Raw genomic sequence first — 15759 nt, 5'->3', positions numbered from 1 at the left:
TCTCTTGCCACCCCCTTCTTCCTCCTCTTAGAATTTGGCATATTGTCAGATTTACACCTACATCCCCACTCAGAGGAGGCGGTTTTATAAAAAAAAAAAGATTCTAATCTACACTTAATGGGAGAGGGAAGAATGAGGGGGCTTTGGGTGAAGTCAGAGAGGTGAGGAGTATAAATAATGTTCTATCTATACCAAGGGTGTCCAAAGTGTGCACCGTGTACCATTTGTGGCCTGTAGCCTGTTTTTTTATTGGCCTGTAGCACATTCTAGGACCAAAATTTTAAGTAGTGTGCAGTAATCCCTCCTTCATCACGATCAACTGGTTCCAGACCCGATCAGGATAAGTGAATTTTCACAAAGTAGGATTATAAATGGAATATTTTCATAGTTAGAGCATAGAAATCCTGTTTATGACCTTCTAAATACAAATTTTAACATTAGAGCACTCTTTGCATGAAATAACACCCCTATAGTCACCTTTACACTCTAATTATCCAATACAGTAGACATAATATGAGAAAATAAGCTCACGTGTGTTGCTATGAATGTATTCTGGTGCTAGGGGAGCTGATTGAGGGACGGACAGGAAGTGACGTCAGGTGTTCAGAGTAGAGGTTGTATCTTGGCGCGGATTACGGCCACAACGGTAACACGTGTTAGGAATTATTGTACCTCCATCCATCCATCCATCTTCTATACCGCTTCATCCTCATTAGGGTCGCGGGGGCATGCTGGAGCTGAATTCGGGCGACAGGCGGGGTACACCCTGGACTGGTCGCCAGCCAATCGCAGGGCACATATAGACAAACAACCATTCACACTCACAGTCATACCTATGGACAATTTAGAGTCGCCAATTAACCTAACACGCATGTTTTTGGAATGTGGGAGGAAGCCGGAGTGCCCGGAGAAAACCCACGCGCACACGGGGAGAACATGCAAACTCCACACAGAAATGCCCAGGGGAGAATCGAACCCAGGTCTTCCCGATCCCGATTGGCCAACGTGCTAACCACTAGACCACCGTGCGGCCCTATTGTACCTGTTGTCAGATAATTCAAATCTGCAATCAAGTCTGGCGCTCGTGTGTCTCGCCGAACATTAAAGTAACATTACTGACACCTAGTGACCAGTGTAGAATATCACCACAATGTCTTAGAGTGCATTTCCTTATATTTGTATTGTACCACATTTAGCCATTTTTATTCTAAAAAAATGCTTAAATTAGGCAAAAAAAAGAAGACGTTTTGATTATAGGCCATATTCAACCAAGAAACAGCATGATTTATGAATATATTTTTGAAAAACCGTGATAGAGCGAAGCCGCGGAATGGCGAGGGATTATGTACTGAACGCACTGCATCACTACTATTAGTATACAAAAGGATGCACTGTATATTGATTACATATGCACGTGTAAGAGCACTCATAACATTATTTTCACCCCCCCACGTGCTGTATTGTCTCTAAATATTACATCATCTAAACTACCTCTTCACAGTCCACTAATGATGTTCACTCCAAAGTGCTATTATGTGGCCCCTTTATGACATCCATGGTGGACTAATCACGAATGTGAGTGGGAGCCCAAAGCAGCACAAAGGCAGCAGAAAAACTGACGCTGCACCGCTTGAAAACTTCAAAAAAGGGGAGGAAAAAAAACATTTTTCTAATGCACATGCACTCTTTGCAAAAAAAGTGCCCTTATATTTGGCCTGTCACCCACCTGTAGCAGCATGAGCCTGATTCTATTCACATAAATCAGGTCATTTTCAACACCTACACATGCTCGGAGTGTCCAGAGTGCACCTTTAGTTCACATTCTCCCTCACTACCTCCATCCCCGTGCCATGCTGCGCACAAGGCAGATATTGACACAGCAGTTTCAGCCTCGGCTGCATGCGCACAGGAGAGCGCACACAGGCAGGATTACATTATCGGCAAAGGAGGACAATGAAGGATTAAAAAGAAGGAACGATGAAGAGTGATGAAGAGCAAAGCACTAAATGAAAGTGAAATAGAGAAAGAAGGGGAGGCGGGCTCACACACCACCGAAACCTAAACATGGTGGGTAGTTGCTGTGGACAATGCCAGAGGGATTTTGAGAAGTGAAGTTTTGAGTCACGAGGAACTCAAATTCCAACGGAGAAAACCGCCGTAGGGTGAGTACCCTATTCAAGACAATCTCAACTGGAAACATTTTTATTTCTTCCCTAAAGAGGAGAAGCGGTATCGAAAATGGATGGATGGATGGATGGATTCAATTAATACAGGGGTGTCCAAACTTTTTCCAGTGCGGGCCACATACTGACGCAAAGGAGGCAAAGGACGCAAAGGATGCAAGGGCCACTTTGATAGTTTGTAAAGAAAGATATGATTAGAAGTTCTATATTTCAAGACAAAAATGCACTTCAGCTTTGTGATTTGAATGAAAAGTGTACGTTTAGTATGAACTTCAGTCTTTGGGTTTTTATTCCATTTTTGCTGTTGGGTTTGTTTTTTATTTTGCAAATATTTCAACTTTCTTCTTAAATAATCTTCATAAATTTTCTTCTCGTAATAGTATGACTTTATTCCCATAATATTTGAACTTTAATATTTTCCGCCACTTAATCTTCCACAAATGACAACTTTATTTTGTTTTGTTTGTCATAATACTATGACTTTAAACAGTAATGTATTTTTTCCTTCATATTTACACTCTATGCTACTAAAATCACATTATTTTTATTCATAATATTACAAGTTCATTGTCGCAAAATTGCAACTTTTTTTGTCTTAATATTTTTACTTTATTTTCATAAAATTACAGCTGTTTTTTTTTGTTTGAAATGTCTTCTTGTAAATTTTCTTTTGGTAATTACAACTTTATTCTCATAATATTTTGACAACTTTTTCTGCAATGTAATTTTTCAAAAATTACAACTTTATTCAGTGTTCACTTGTCTTTTTTTTTATTTCAGCTTTATGTTATTATTTTTATTTATTCTTGTAAAACTACTGCAGATTTTTCCATTTTTGCTGTTTTTTCTTATTTCCCAAATATTTCAACTTTCTTCTTATATAATCTTTGTACATTTTCTTCTTGCATTATTATGACTTTATTCCCATAATTTTATAACTTTTTACCCAAACACATTTTCCAAAAATTGCAACTTTGTGTTGTTTGTGTCTTATAATATTACAACTTCTAAAAAATGTGTGGTTTTTTATATTTCCAATCTCTGCGACTAAAATTACATTATTTTATGACATTCGTTTATTCTCGTAAAATTGCAAGTTTTTTTTGTCTTAATATTTTGACTGACTTTATTCTTGTAAAATTAAGGCTGTTTTTTTTAATTTTCCAACTATTTCAACTTCCTTCTTGTAAATTTTCTTCTTGTAATTATTACTTTATTCCCATAATATTTTGACGTTATTTTTGAAACATAATATAACTTTTTCCACAACCTAATTAAAAAAAAAATTACAACTTTAGTCGTTGTTGTGTTTGCTTCTCATAATATTACGACTTTCTAAAAATCATATTTTTTTCTTAAATATTTCAACTTAATGCTACTAAAGTTACATTATTTCTCCTCATAAAATCGCAACATTATTCCCGTAAAAGTACATTTATTTCCTCATTAGATTTTATTTTTATTCTTAATATTTTTACTTTATTCTTATAAAATTACTGCTGATTTTTCCATTGCTGTTGGTGATGTTTTTTTTGTTTTTTTTTTTAAGTTTTCCTATTAAATTCTATTTAAAAAAAAAAAAACAGCCACGGGCCGCACTTTGGGCACCCCTGAATTAATATAGCCATTTAAAGCTGAAGCTCAGGAGTGTAGCTCTCCCATCAGCTCATCAGTCTACATACAGGTAGCACAGAACAGAAACGACTGCATCAGAAGACGAGCTTGAGCATCATGAGAAGTGTTGAGCCAAAAAGCATCATCACCTTCCTGTGTCATATGTTCATGTGTCATCACACTCTATAGGGATGAAACAAATTTTCATGCACCATGAAGCACCATAAAGCTCGTGAAGTTTGTCACGTTATGTCATTTCTCCCGTCATCTAAGCCTTACACAATTCCAGGAAAGGCACGACAATACGTCATTAGTCATCTTAATGCAACAGATATTGAAACACCTGCCAGCTTTAGCTTTGGCACAAGCACTAAACAAAAAAACAGGCTTTGAGCGAGATAGTAATGCTAAGGTATTTGTTAACCGATGCGTTTATGATTGTGGTTGTAGCTGAGGGGTGCATGGGCGTGTTTGTGTGTGTTCATGTAGCTACATCAGGTAAACAATCAGACTCTCAGCGTGATGCAGAGCAGCTCGACACTCACTGCAACGGCAAGAGCACTTGTACCAGTTGGACTCACTGGAGTGTGTAGGTGTGCCTAATGGAGTGGCCTGTGATTCAGACATCTACGCACCGCGTGTGTACAATTGGCAACTGACCGTCATGTGTCATAGCGGACATTTTTTCCCCCATTATGACAGCAAAAAAAAAATCTATACATATTATCTGACATCAAGGTCAAAAATGCTTATCGTTGACCAGAGTCTACCCTCCCCAAAGTAAGGGAGGGGGTGCCATATAAAATCAAAGGGTGCCAAGAACACTATTGAAGTCACACAAAGGTGGTGTTTGTGTGGCTTTCCCCTCCCCTTTTCCGCTCATCGCCATCTTTGGCAACAAGTGTCTTTAGTCGAGGTAAAAGTGATGTTGAAAGTTTATCCATTTCGTTCGTCTTTTTTTTTTTTTTTTTTTTTTTTAAATGTCGTTTCCTTGTAAACGAGCACATAATTGATGACGGTGACTACTTTCAACTGTGAGGAACGGAAGAAAGAAGTAGGTGCCATGCTAACTATGAAGCAACATAATAGCTAATGCACAAAAGAGGCCTTGATGATTTTATTACGGGATTTCTGTCTCTTTAAAGAACACAGTACAATTACACAATGTGGTTGAGGGTGCGCAGCGCTCCCTGTGACAAGATAATCCTGTCTCGGCAGTTCGTAAGACATGACAGAATCAAATAAGGATTAGGACTAAATCCACATTTTTAGTGCACCAGAACGATGTGAAAGATGCTCCGTGCACAGAGTGGGCAAAATCAGATTAGGATTAATGAGGAAAGAAAAAATCTTGACTGATGTGATTCTTCCCGGTGACTCATGCTCAGTTCAAATAGACCAGTGGCTGTCAATTATTTTCTGTCAAATATTCCCCCCCGATGTGAAATACTATTGAGAAACAGATAATATCAATTTATTTATCTGTACTGTACAGACTGAACTCCAAACCGAAACCGGCAAAATGCATCAAAATTGAGAGCGGTGACGCATACAAGCATATTGAAGAGTCAAATTTCATGATGAGTACGACAAATTCGCCCCCCAACCCACGATTTGAGAAGCACCGAAATAGACATTGTGAGCACCACAAACAGGAGGTGCTAATTTGCTTCTGCTTTTTTTGCAGTGCTGCTCTCAAAGGCCCAAATATCGCCTGCGAGGTGGACGGACGCCTGATTCGTGTGAGCGAGAGTCTGGCCTCCCACCCTAGCCTCAAATGAGGGATTATTGTTGCCATGGGAACAAGTAAGTCCAACAGGTGAGGGTGGCAGTCTTCTGTGTGGGACTTCATGTGCAGCGTGGACCATCAAACTGCTAAATCTCTTTATTAAAGTATGAACTGTGCACCTCGGAATGGCGCTGACAAATGGCATCTCTGCAACCTCCTAGGCGAGGTGAGTCAGGGCCGGCTCAGGGATATTTGCAGCAAGCAGATCCTGACAAAGGCCAAGGCCATCCTGTACTGTCCTACACAGACTTCTCCTGCCCAGCCTGCACCCACACGGCGCTTGTTATGACAGCAAAAGGGACGTCATAGCTTGATGATGAAATACTGTTTCACATATGCATGTCGGGGAAGGTTTTTCCCTTCCCGATTAAACAACAGTACATGAATTTAATACGACGTGGACGCTTAATCAGTACACCTGAAGGTAGTGGAAGTATAAGAAATATGGAAGTGGGCTCCACTTTGCACTCCCCATTTTGTCCATTCATACAGAATTACATTTATAAGGTCAAAAGTCACCAAACTCTTCCAAACACGCCTTTATGGACCTTGGTTTGTGCACTGGGACATGGAAAAGGGTCTTCCCCAAACTCTGCCCACAAAGCCACCAAAATGCTAATACTTTTGTCCATATATTACATATTGGTCCAGCTCAAAATGGGCTGTGTCACTGACTCAGATATGTAATCTGATAATCTGCCATGACAGCTGTCCCCCTCATGAAGCTAAACTCCACTCACCTTCCCAAATGGTAATCCACTTAAAGGAGAGAAACAGGTTTGTAGAAATTGAAACACTCAGTGACAATCAGTCGAGGGCGGACCCCGTCTCTCTCGCCCGAAGTCGGCTGGGATAGGATCCAGCATACCGCCGCGAGCCTGGTGAGGATAAGCGGCATAGAAAAAGGATGGATGGATGGATGGATGGAAACACTCAATGACAAAATCTTAGTTCTTTACAGGGAATTATGACCCATAAATTCACACTTCAACCAGAAGACAGAAACTATACTTTGGATGCTGCATCAACTCCCCAGACTAGAGCTGTCCTATCTAGTCGGACTCGTGTTGTTGAGCATGAACTGATGAGGCCTGCTAAGATGAAAGGCGAAACGTCTTCTAAGACAATCTGAACAATCCCGATGATGCCGATATCGACAGGCAGTCTTAACCCCTTGTTTGTGCTTACAGGTACAGCATTGTATCAGACAACTTACCAGAGGAGGAGCGCCTGAAGATCTCCAGCTTGGATCTCCATAACGGTCATAGGTCCTCCATCGTCCCCTTACACTGTGACACAGAACCAGACAACAGGAAGAGAAGGAGGAGGTCAGGAGCCTCCGCTGCTGTGCCCGGCACAAGGGGACAAGGCGGTATGAGCAACTACAACGGCAGGGTTCTGACAAGGGGCTCCAGCCAGGTACGGAGCCGCTTTGTGAAGAAAAATGGACAATGCAATGTTGTCTTCACCAACATGGAGGAGAAGAGGCAGCGCTATCTAGCAGACATTTTTACCACCTGTGTGGACATCCGCTGGCGATACCTGCTGTTTATATTCTGCACCAGCTTCATCGTCTCCTGGCTTTTCTTCGGCATCATCTTTTATAGCGTCTCTCTGTCACATGGGGACTTTGAGGAGCCACTCATGGTGAAGAATGAAGGACTAGCCACAGGGGGGCTGTATTCACCCTCCTCTGGGCACGGCACTGGAGGACAGACAAAAAGGATGCCCTGCATCCTCCATGTCCAAGGATTTGTTGGTGCCCTCTTGTTTTCCATGGAGACCCAGACAACCATCGGTTATGGGTGGCGCTGCGTGACCGAGGAGTGCCCCGTGGCTGTCCTCACAGTGGTGGTTCAATCCATTGTAGGCTGCATCATTGACTCTTTCATGATTGGCACCATTATGGCCAAGATGGCTCGGCCAAAGAAGAGGAACCAGACGCTCGTGTTCTCCAAAAATGCAGTTGTTTCCCTTCGTGATGGCAAACTATGCCTGATGTGGAGAGTGGGGAACCTGCGTAGGAGCCACATCGTGGAGGCTCACGTCCGGGCGCAGCTCATCCGGTCCTACGTGACAGTCGAAGGTGAATTCATCCCCTTGGAGCAGATGGACCTCAATGTGGGCTATGATGAGGGCACAGACAGGTTGTTTCTGGTGTCCCCACTGGTGATAGTCCATGAAATAGACAAAGACAGCCCCTTGTATACTTTAAGCCGAGCTGATCTGGAGACTGATGAATTTGAGATTGTTGTGATACTAGAAGGAATGGTGGAGGCCACGGCCATGACCACGCAATTCCGTAGCTCCTATCTTTCCAGGGAGATCTTCTGGGGCCACAGATTTGAGCCCGTCATTTATGAGGACCGCAACTGCTACAAGGTGGATTACGCCCGCTTCCACAAGACTTACGAGGTGCCGTCAACGCCCAACCTCAGCGCCAAAGAGCTCGACGAGGCAGCGGGTCGGGTCTCCTCTGTGGTTTCTCCCGCCTCTGCGTGCATGTCCTCGAAAAGCTTGATCCCTCGCTCTGTCAGCACCTTCTGCTATGAGAACGAGGTAGCACTGAGCTGCGGGGAGGAAGACGAAGACATCTTTGACTCCTCTCAGCTTGTCGGGAAGGATAGAGGAGAGGAGCGAAGGACCTCAGTTTCTGTTGACTTCCAAAATATGTTCAAGGACACCGCCACCATGACATCTGGGAGTCACAATGTCATGTGTGTTCTGGACATGGACAATAACCAGATGGAGTTTGACATCCTACAGACCGCCATTCCTCTTGATCCAGTGACCTACAAGAACGAGCCGGAGATGTGAGGAGCTGAGAGAGGAAGCACGATTACATTTTTCTGAGCAGAAGAGGGATTTTCCATATTGTGTGCAGTTTTGGCTTTAATATAGTGACATCCGAAACCCCTTTTGCCTTGTCGGTTTAAGTGTTTCACAGTCCTGGCAGTCATGTAGAACTTGCAAAGTTGACAAATCTGTTCTCTGATTGACTTTCAAGGCTGTTTTTCTCAGAGCAAATAATGTCAATTGAATGAATTAGTTCCAGACAAAAACGATTTCCAGAAAACCTTCATGAACGGGACATGCTTCCTCTTTGCCGTTACCACCGCGGGGGCGTTGCAAAAAAAACAACATAAAATGCAAAAACCGCTTCCTTCAATGCGCTTGGTGGTTTGAAATCCCAATTTTGTTGGACTCCTTGGGCATATTTTTCCAGATAATTTGGGTTGAACTTGGGTTGAATTTCCGGGGCGTTTGACCTTGGATGCTCCCCCGTTTTAAGTTCTATAGGATTGCGGCATACAGCAATGACACACAATGAAGGGAAGATGTTGCAAAGCTGCTGTAACAGGAAACAAAGGGATTCAGTTTGAGTAAAGTCTCTTGAAAAGTGCAATAAGGACTGGTTGAGGAGGATAAAGTCAAGTCCAACTGGTTCTTATTGTGGATTTTGTTGTTTATAATGGTTTTCATGTCTAATTGAATGATTTCAATTGTGTGGGCTATGAAATGGTTCAATGCATTAGCCAGTGGCACAACACAATCGTTTTCAATTTGACCTATGACTCCTCATCTGCTGTTCCCATCATACTGCAATATGTTTATTGATGAACCTTTGGTTCCTTTATTTTAGTTCAACTTGTTTTTGTCTGTTTCGTTGTTTGAGATGTGTGTTGTGTGCAAGTGTGGACCTGCTAAAACAGAGGTGTCCAAAGTGCGGCCGGGGGACCATTTGCGGTCAGTGACTGCTGCTTCTAAAAGTAGAATTTAAGTAGAATTTAAAAAAAAGAAAAAAAAAAGAGTAACAATGGAAAAATCAGCAGTAATTTTACAAGAATAAAGTCAAAATATTAAGAAAAAAAGTCGTAATTTTCATGAATGATATCGTAATGTGAGGAAAAATAACATTTTAGTAGCTTCAGGTTGAAGTTTTAAGGAAAAAAGATATATTTTTAAAGTTGGAATATCATGGGAAACGAAACAACACATGAAGCTGTAATTTTTGGAAAATTAGGTTGTGGAAAAAGTTATAATGCTACAAGAATAAACAAAGTACAAGTATAAAGAGGAAAAAAAGGCATATTCTGACGAGAGAAAGTAACCATTTGATGAGAATATACTTACTCGGAATATTATAGGAAAAATAATGTCATTTTAGTAGCATAGAGGTGAAATATTAAAGGAAAATGCTATTTTTTTAAGTCGTAATATTATGAGGAAAAAAATAATAAAGTTGTAATTTTGGGAAAATTAGGTTGGGGCAAAGCTATAATGTTACGAGAGTAAAGATAAAATACTACGGGAATAAAGTCATAATATTACCAGGAGACAATTTACAAAGATTATTTAAGAAGAAAGTTGAAATTTTTGGAAATAAAAAACAAAAACAGCAATAATGGGGCACCGCGTATCACATAGCTTGAAATGTTCTTGAAATATATGTAATACATGGAACTTCTTAGCGGCCCTTGCACCTTTTGTCATGTAGGCTTCTAAAACTACGATCATCTCCTTTTGCAGTGCTGAAGTAGATGGTCAAATCCAGCTTTGGAACCAAAAAAGGCATACACAACAAAATGAATAGAGCGTACAGTGGAGCCCCTGCACAGTCGCGATTCAGCATTCATGACGCCGCAAATTTGCAATGAAAAAGTCTTGTTTTTCCCTCTGAAAATAGGGAAAACATAGGACAAACATTCACTCTAACTTGATTTTAATTTATAACTCCAGTACGTGTTGACACGGTAAAATGAACAACATTACATGTCAAAACCAGACAGACCCCAGGGATCTAATGTATACGGTATTGTACAATGGTATCTGCAAAGCCCTCAAGTTACCTGGGTTTTTATTTTTACTTTTGTGGTGAAGGCAAATGATATTTTATGTAAGAAAGTATTTTACGTACTTTGCTGCTGAGTCTTCCTGCTTTGTACATTTTCGAACTGCACACGGGCAATATCTTATTTGAAATGAAATAAGTTGGCAAGAAAAAAAAAACAATGAAAGCACTTTAATGTATCATGTTTACCTTTTGATGTTATCAATAAATATTTGTATTGTATTGGTTTATTCCAAGTCATTCCGGTAACAATACTCAGCTGTGTGTCGGGGACGTGTTCTTTCCTAAAGAATAGTGTAGATTTGAATGTTTGTTGTTCCATTTTTTTGCCGTTAGATGTCGCTGCCTCCATTGACAGGAGATGAGACCACAGATGCAAACACAACATCACGCGCGCCGTTGGAGGAGCTCCAGTTATAATGGTATCTAGAAATACATGTAAAAGAACAGAGTAAGGGAACACTTCAAATGTTTATGTGTGTGTAGGTAAACAGGATATGTAAAATACCTTTTCTAAGTGGGGACTGACTCCATGCAAATACTGCATTTCAAGAGAAAGTGTGGCCTGCACTTGGGTTGAGTGAAACTGCCTATTTTGGTATCAATCCGATATTTTGTGATTTTGCCTTCATCATTACTAGAATCAAAATAAAACAGGCAAAAAATTAGCATCAAACTTGATATTTAACAATACAATCTATAAATACAATTGTTTGAGCAAAAATAATAATAAAGCAATCCCTCGTTTATCGTGGTTATTGTGGTTCCAGACCCGACAGTGATAAGTGAATTCCTTATTTATAAATTGAATATTTTCATAGTTGGAGCAGAGAAAACCTGTTTATGACATTCTAAATACGTTTTTTTAATATTATTAGAGCCCTCCTGACATGAAATAACACCCCTATAGTCACCTTTGCACTTGTATTACCAAATATAGTAAATACAATAACGGAAAATAAGCCATTTAAGACATAAATAAAACTTGTGTTTGTGTGCTTTGCTAGGGGAGATGAGTGGGTGGCGGACAGGACGTGACGTCAGGGTTCAGAGTTGCGTTTTAGCTTGACTGAAGGTGGGTTACGGCCGCAACAGTAACCCATGTTATTATTAGGATTATTATTATGTTATTATTATTGTGCCTGTTGTGAGATAAAGTATCTACAAATACATTCATAAATGGAATATTTTTGTAGTTAGAGCCCGTTTACAACCTTCTAATTACAGTTTTTAACATTATTAGAGCCCTCTTGACATGAAATAGCAACCCTATATAGTCACCTGTACACTCGTATAGTAGACAATAAAGACTCACACGTTAGCATCAAAGAGTTCCTTGTTGTTGTTCCTTTTTACCTCCGATTTCTGCAAAGTACTTCCTGCGGTGGCCATTGTCTCATCAATGTAACATTACTGACACGTAGTGGCCAGTGTAGAATACTATATACAGTATTACCACGTGTCTATTTTAGTTCATTTAGCCATTGTTATGCTTCAAAATGTGAAATTTAGGCCAAAAATACATAAGATTTGCTTAAACGTGCATATATTTCTTTTCTAATAATAGGCCATATTCAAACACAAAACAGCAACGATTTATTAATTAGCACATTTTGAAAAAACATAAGAGAGTGAAGCCGCAAAATTCGAAGCACGAAGTGGCGAGGGACAACCAGTGGCGAGGGACGACTGGTGGCGAGGGACGACCGGTGGCGAGGGACGACCGGTGGCGTGGGACGTAGTGCAAAAATCAATCCAACAATAGCAACAATGTAACAGTACGACCAGCACAACAACAACAAAAACAGATACTTCATCACGCCAGTATCAATGCCGTACTGATACCACACTTTCACGGTATCGATACTACATGTGTATCGATCTGCCCACCCCCATCATCCTGCACACAGTCTTGTGATCACCTCAACAAATAAGCGTAAAAACTGAAGCTGTGGGATGCTTCAACTGCAAAACAATGTTTCCTGTTTTGGCCTGAGAGACACAAAGGAAACTGTTTGCAGACAGACCCGTATCGAGCCGGGGTGGAATTTAGATGATACTAAGATTAGAAGATGAAGATGTGAGCCCTCCTAATGTACTGTACTTCAATCATTATTATTATTATTTTTCACCGCTTATCGCTAAATCTAAATGTGCATAAGCGTACATATTTTTTTGACACGACAGTCACGGCCTTCAGTCAACTGACAAATGTCTTGTATTCAGTCACTGGTTATCAAGCAGACGTGAGGGACAGAGACGGATTTCAGTGTTTATGATTGGAGTGGTGGCGCGTGGTCATAGAAGTATGCTGTTGTGTTCCTTTAACTCATACAAATGTGTCATATAGGGTCATAAGTATACGTTTACAACATGGCAACAACACTGTGCTAACAAACATCGCATTGATAGAAGAGAGATGAAAGCGGCGCGTTCCGTGGAGACGCATGCACACACAACGGATCGTTGTGATCCTTTTCCCCAAGGGGTGCTGGTGGGGTGGGTGCAGCTGGGCTCTTTCTCGTGACCCGCCCACAAGCTTAACGGCTCCGGGGCCAACATCTAGCATCATAGACTCACTCACCACCCTACAAAATACTCTGATGGAATGATTGCAGATGCTTTATCAGAATATCGACTAGCCCTTTTAAGCTAAAAGCACGGAATAGTAAATACTGAACATGAGGTGCAGGACAGTTGGACGGATATCCGATACCAAGTAAACACAGGGTCAGTATCGCAGATACCGATACCAATACTTTTTACTTGGACATTTGTCAAGATCAGTGAATGATTTTTTTGATGCACTTTTTTAGCTTGAATTTGTTGAGCAATTTGAAACAATATAAAACAATGCAAAACATAGAAGCATAGCACAGAAAGACCTTCTAAAAACAGTTTTAACAGAGCCCTCTAGACATGAAACAGAACCCCTATGGTCACATTTACGCTTGTATTACCCCATACAAGACAAAATAACAAATTTAAGACATAAATAAGACTTGTGCTTGTGTGTGTTCCTGTAAATTTGTTCCAGCGCTAGCTGAGCTGAGGGGGGGACAGACAGGAAGTGACGTCGGGGGTTCAGAGTTGAGTTTTAGCTTGGCGTGGGCTACAGACGCAACAGCGGGCCCTTTATAGTGCCTGTTGTGTGATCATTCAAACCTGCAGTAAAAGCCTGTTGTTCCAGCGATCAGGTCTGGTGCTTGTGTGTCTCACCAAACATCCCAGTAAAATTACTGACACCTAGTGACCAGTGTGGAATACTACATCCGATCTTTGAATGAGTCTTCTGAATGCCTTATACATATATTTGTATTTCAGTTCATTTTTTCCATTTTTCTGCTTGAAAATGCGTAATTTAAGCAATAATACGTACAATTTGCTTAAATATGCATATTTTGAGACATAATTGGCCACAGTCAACCAAAAAAAACAGCATGATTTACTCATATGTTTTTGAAAAATCCTTTCAGACCACATGTGAACGTGATGCTGCCGTTCCCGTCACCAAGATGGCCTTTTGAGTCTCAGGAGGACAGGAAGTGCATGTCTGCCGGTGACAAACAAATGAAAGGAGAGAACGAGGGCGAGCCGTGCAGGAACCGGCCTGGAGGCTATCGGCTTTTCATTAGCGGGTCACTGAGTGAATGAGTGCGACGGTCAAACAGGAGAAGCCATGCTGGGTCATGACAGTTATTAGGGTGATTTGGGGCTCCCTATTGTGCATTGTCTGGGCAGTGAGCAACAGAGTGAGTCTTTGTGCGGGACATTTAACTGCCTGTTAGCATGCTAATTATGGGATATGTGTGTGTGTGTGCGTGTAAAATGGTTTCCATCGCAGGAGGAGGTGCTCCAAGATGCCTCCATCTCTCTCCTGGGACCTCCACCTCTCCAATTCCTCTTCCTCTATCACTTCTTTGTCATCGGCCAATTGTGAAACGAAATTATCTTTGCTTATGTCGGAAGATACTTCCAGGCTTGTGGTTTGCAGCTCCCTCTCTTTCCTTGTCTTAATTCCGAATCTCTGTGCTTTTACGGTTCTTTTTGATCTGTCTCATTTCATTATCAGCTGCTTCCTGTTCTTCCATGATTGGATCGGCTTTGCTTTCCCTGCAAGATAAATTCTTTATTGATCCATCCAGAAGGGAATTTCAGAGCCTCGATCACAATCAGTGTCGGGCACTGTCCTTTTATTTTGGGATAGAAAATTCCAGCATGCAAAGCAAATACTCCTTTGCGTCCTGAGCAGTGCTTCTTTTTCACCTGGATTAGGGGTGTTCCATTACAGATTCCCAAAATATTTGAGGCCAAAGAGCAAAACCCTTGAGAGGAGAAGAATGGGTCCAGAAACTCATGTGGTGGACACAAACATGGCGAAACTAAAGTATACTGAGGCTAAAATCATGGAACAAAAAATTCTAATCATGAAAAAAAACACGTAATTTTGTCTGGTGATCTTTAAATACTTTAGCCTTAAAAAGGACAAGAACTACGCAAGACAAGTGAACCAAAAACGAGTTTGGTCATGACTGAACTTGATGGTCACGAGCCATATTGTGGGGTACTTCGGCTACGTTCACACTGCAGAGTGTGATGCCCAATTCGAATTTTTTGTTAAAATCCGATCTTTTATGTGGTCGTTCACATTCCCAAAAAGTATGCGTCCAGGAAGTGATGTGCACGCGGAAAACACAAGCTTTGCTTGCTCCCGAGGACTTCCGGACAGCTGCCTTTTGTCCGATTACTTACACAAAATAAACACAATTAGGAGACTGATAAACTGTTACTTACGGCTTGCTCTATAACTCTTCAACACGACCAAGTAACGTTGGAAAGGCGTCGGATTTCAGACTTCGGACTTTTGGCGGATAGTCCAGCTTCGTATTGACCCATGTTGACAAAACAGTCCTATGTGAAGTGCCGCGACCACTTCTGCCTGATGCTTGCCTCTTTAGGCACACCCCAACAAACATTTCCTTGCTCGACGTGCTAACACGGTGAACAGAGCAGAGCGAAGCAGAGCAGGAGGAGGGCAGGCCAGCTTTTTCCTGGGCATGCCCATATAAGGAAGTCCGGGTTGAGTTGACCTGTCCGGTAAATGTGACCTCGCCGTTCAGACTGCAGTAGCTCGCGTACATATCGACGGGTTACATGAGCAAAAAAATGGGGATTGACCTGCAGTGTGAACGTAGCCTTTGTAGCATTTTAACTTCTTTTAAATGTGCATATTAATCTGAATGATGCCTGAATGATTCCAACTGTTTTCTTTCTCATGTTTCAAATCCTAAACGCGGAATCATTGTCCATGTGCCGTGTAT

General features: G+C 41.3%; 1 protein-coding gene across 4 annotated transcripts in view; it reads left to right on the top strand.

Moving 5' to 3' along the window:
* Positions 1-2014: 2014 nt before the first annotated feature.
* The window catches only part of LOC129170777 (ATP-sensitive inward rectifier potassium channel 12-like), a 24377-nt gene continuing 10632 nt past the window's right edge, over positions 2015-15759 (top strand). Inside the window, exons 1-3 of one of the 4 annotated variants that reach the window (XR_008566674.1) lie at positions 2015-2162; positions 5485-5603; positions 6777-10860. Coding sequence is in view for 3 of the 4 variants with exons in the window: in XM_054758759.1 (XP_054614734.1) it covers positions 5575-5603; positions 6777-8403 (1656 nt within the window). In the remaining variant the exon portion in view is untranslated. Of the gene's footprint in view, positions 2163-5484; positions 5617-5686; positions 6468-6776 lie in introns of those variants that run through there. The other 3 variants (XM_054758759.1, XM_054758760.1, XM_054758761.1) reach the window with 3 other exon arrangements.

This window comes from Dunckerocampus dactyliophorus, chromosome 18, assembly GCF_027744805.1.
Source record: "Dunckerocampus dactyliophorus isolate RoL2022-P2 chromosome 18, RoL_Ddac_1.1, whole genome shotgun sequence".
NCBI lineage: Eukaryota > Metazoa > Chordata > Actinopteri > Syngnathiformes > Syngnathidae > Dunckerocampus > Dunckerocampus dactyliophorus.
This window is presented reverse-complemented; position numbering and strand designations above follow the sequence as displayed.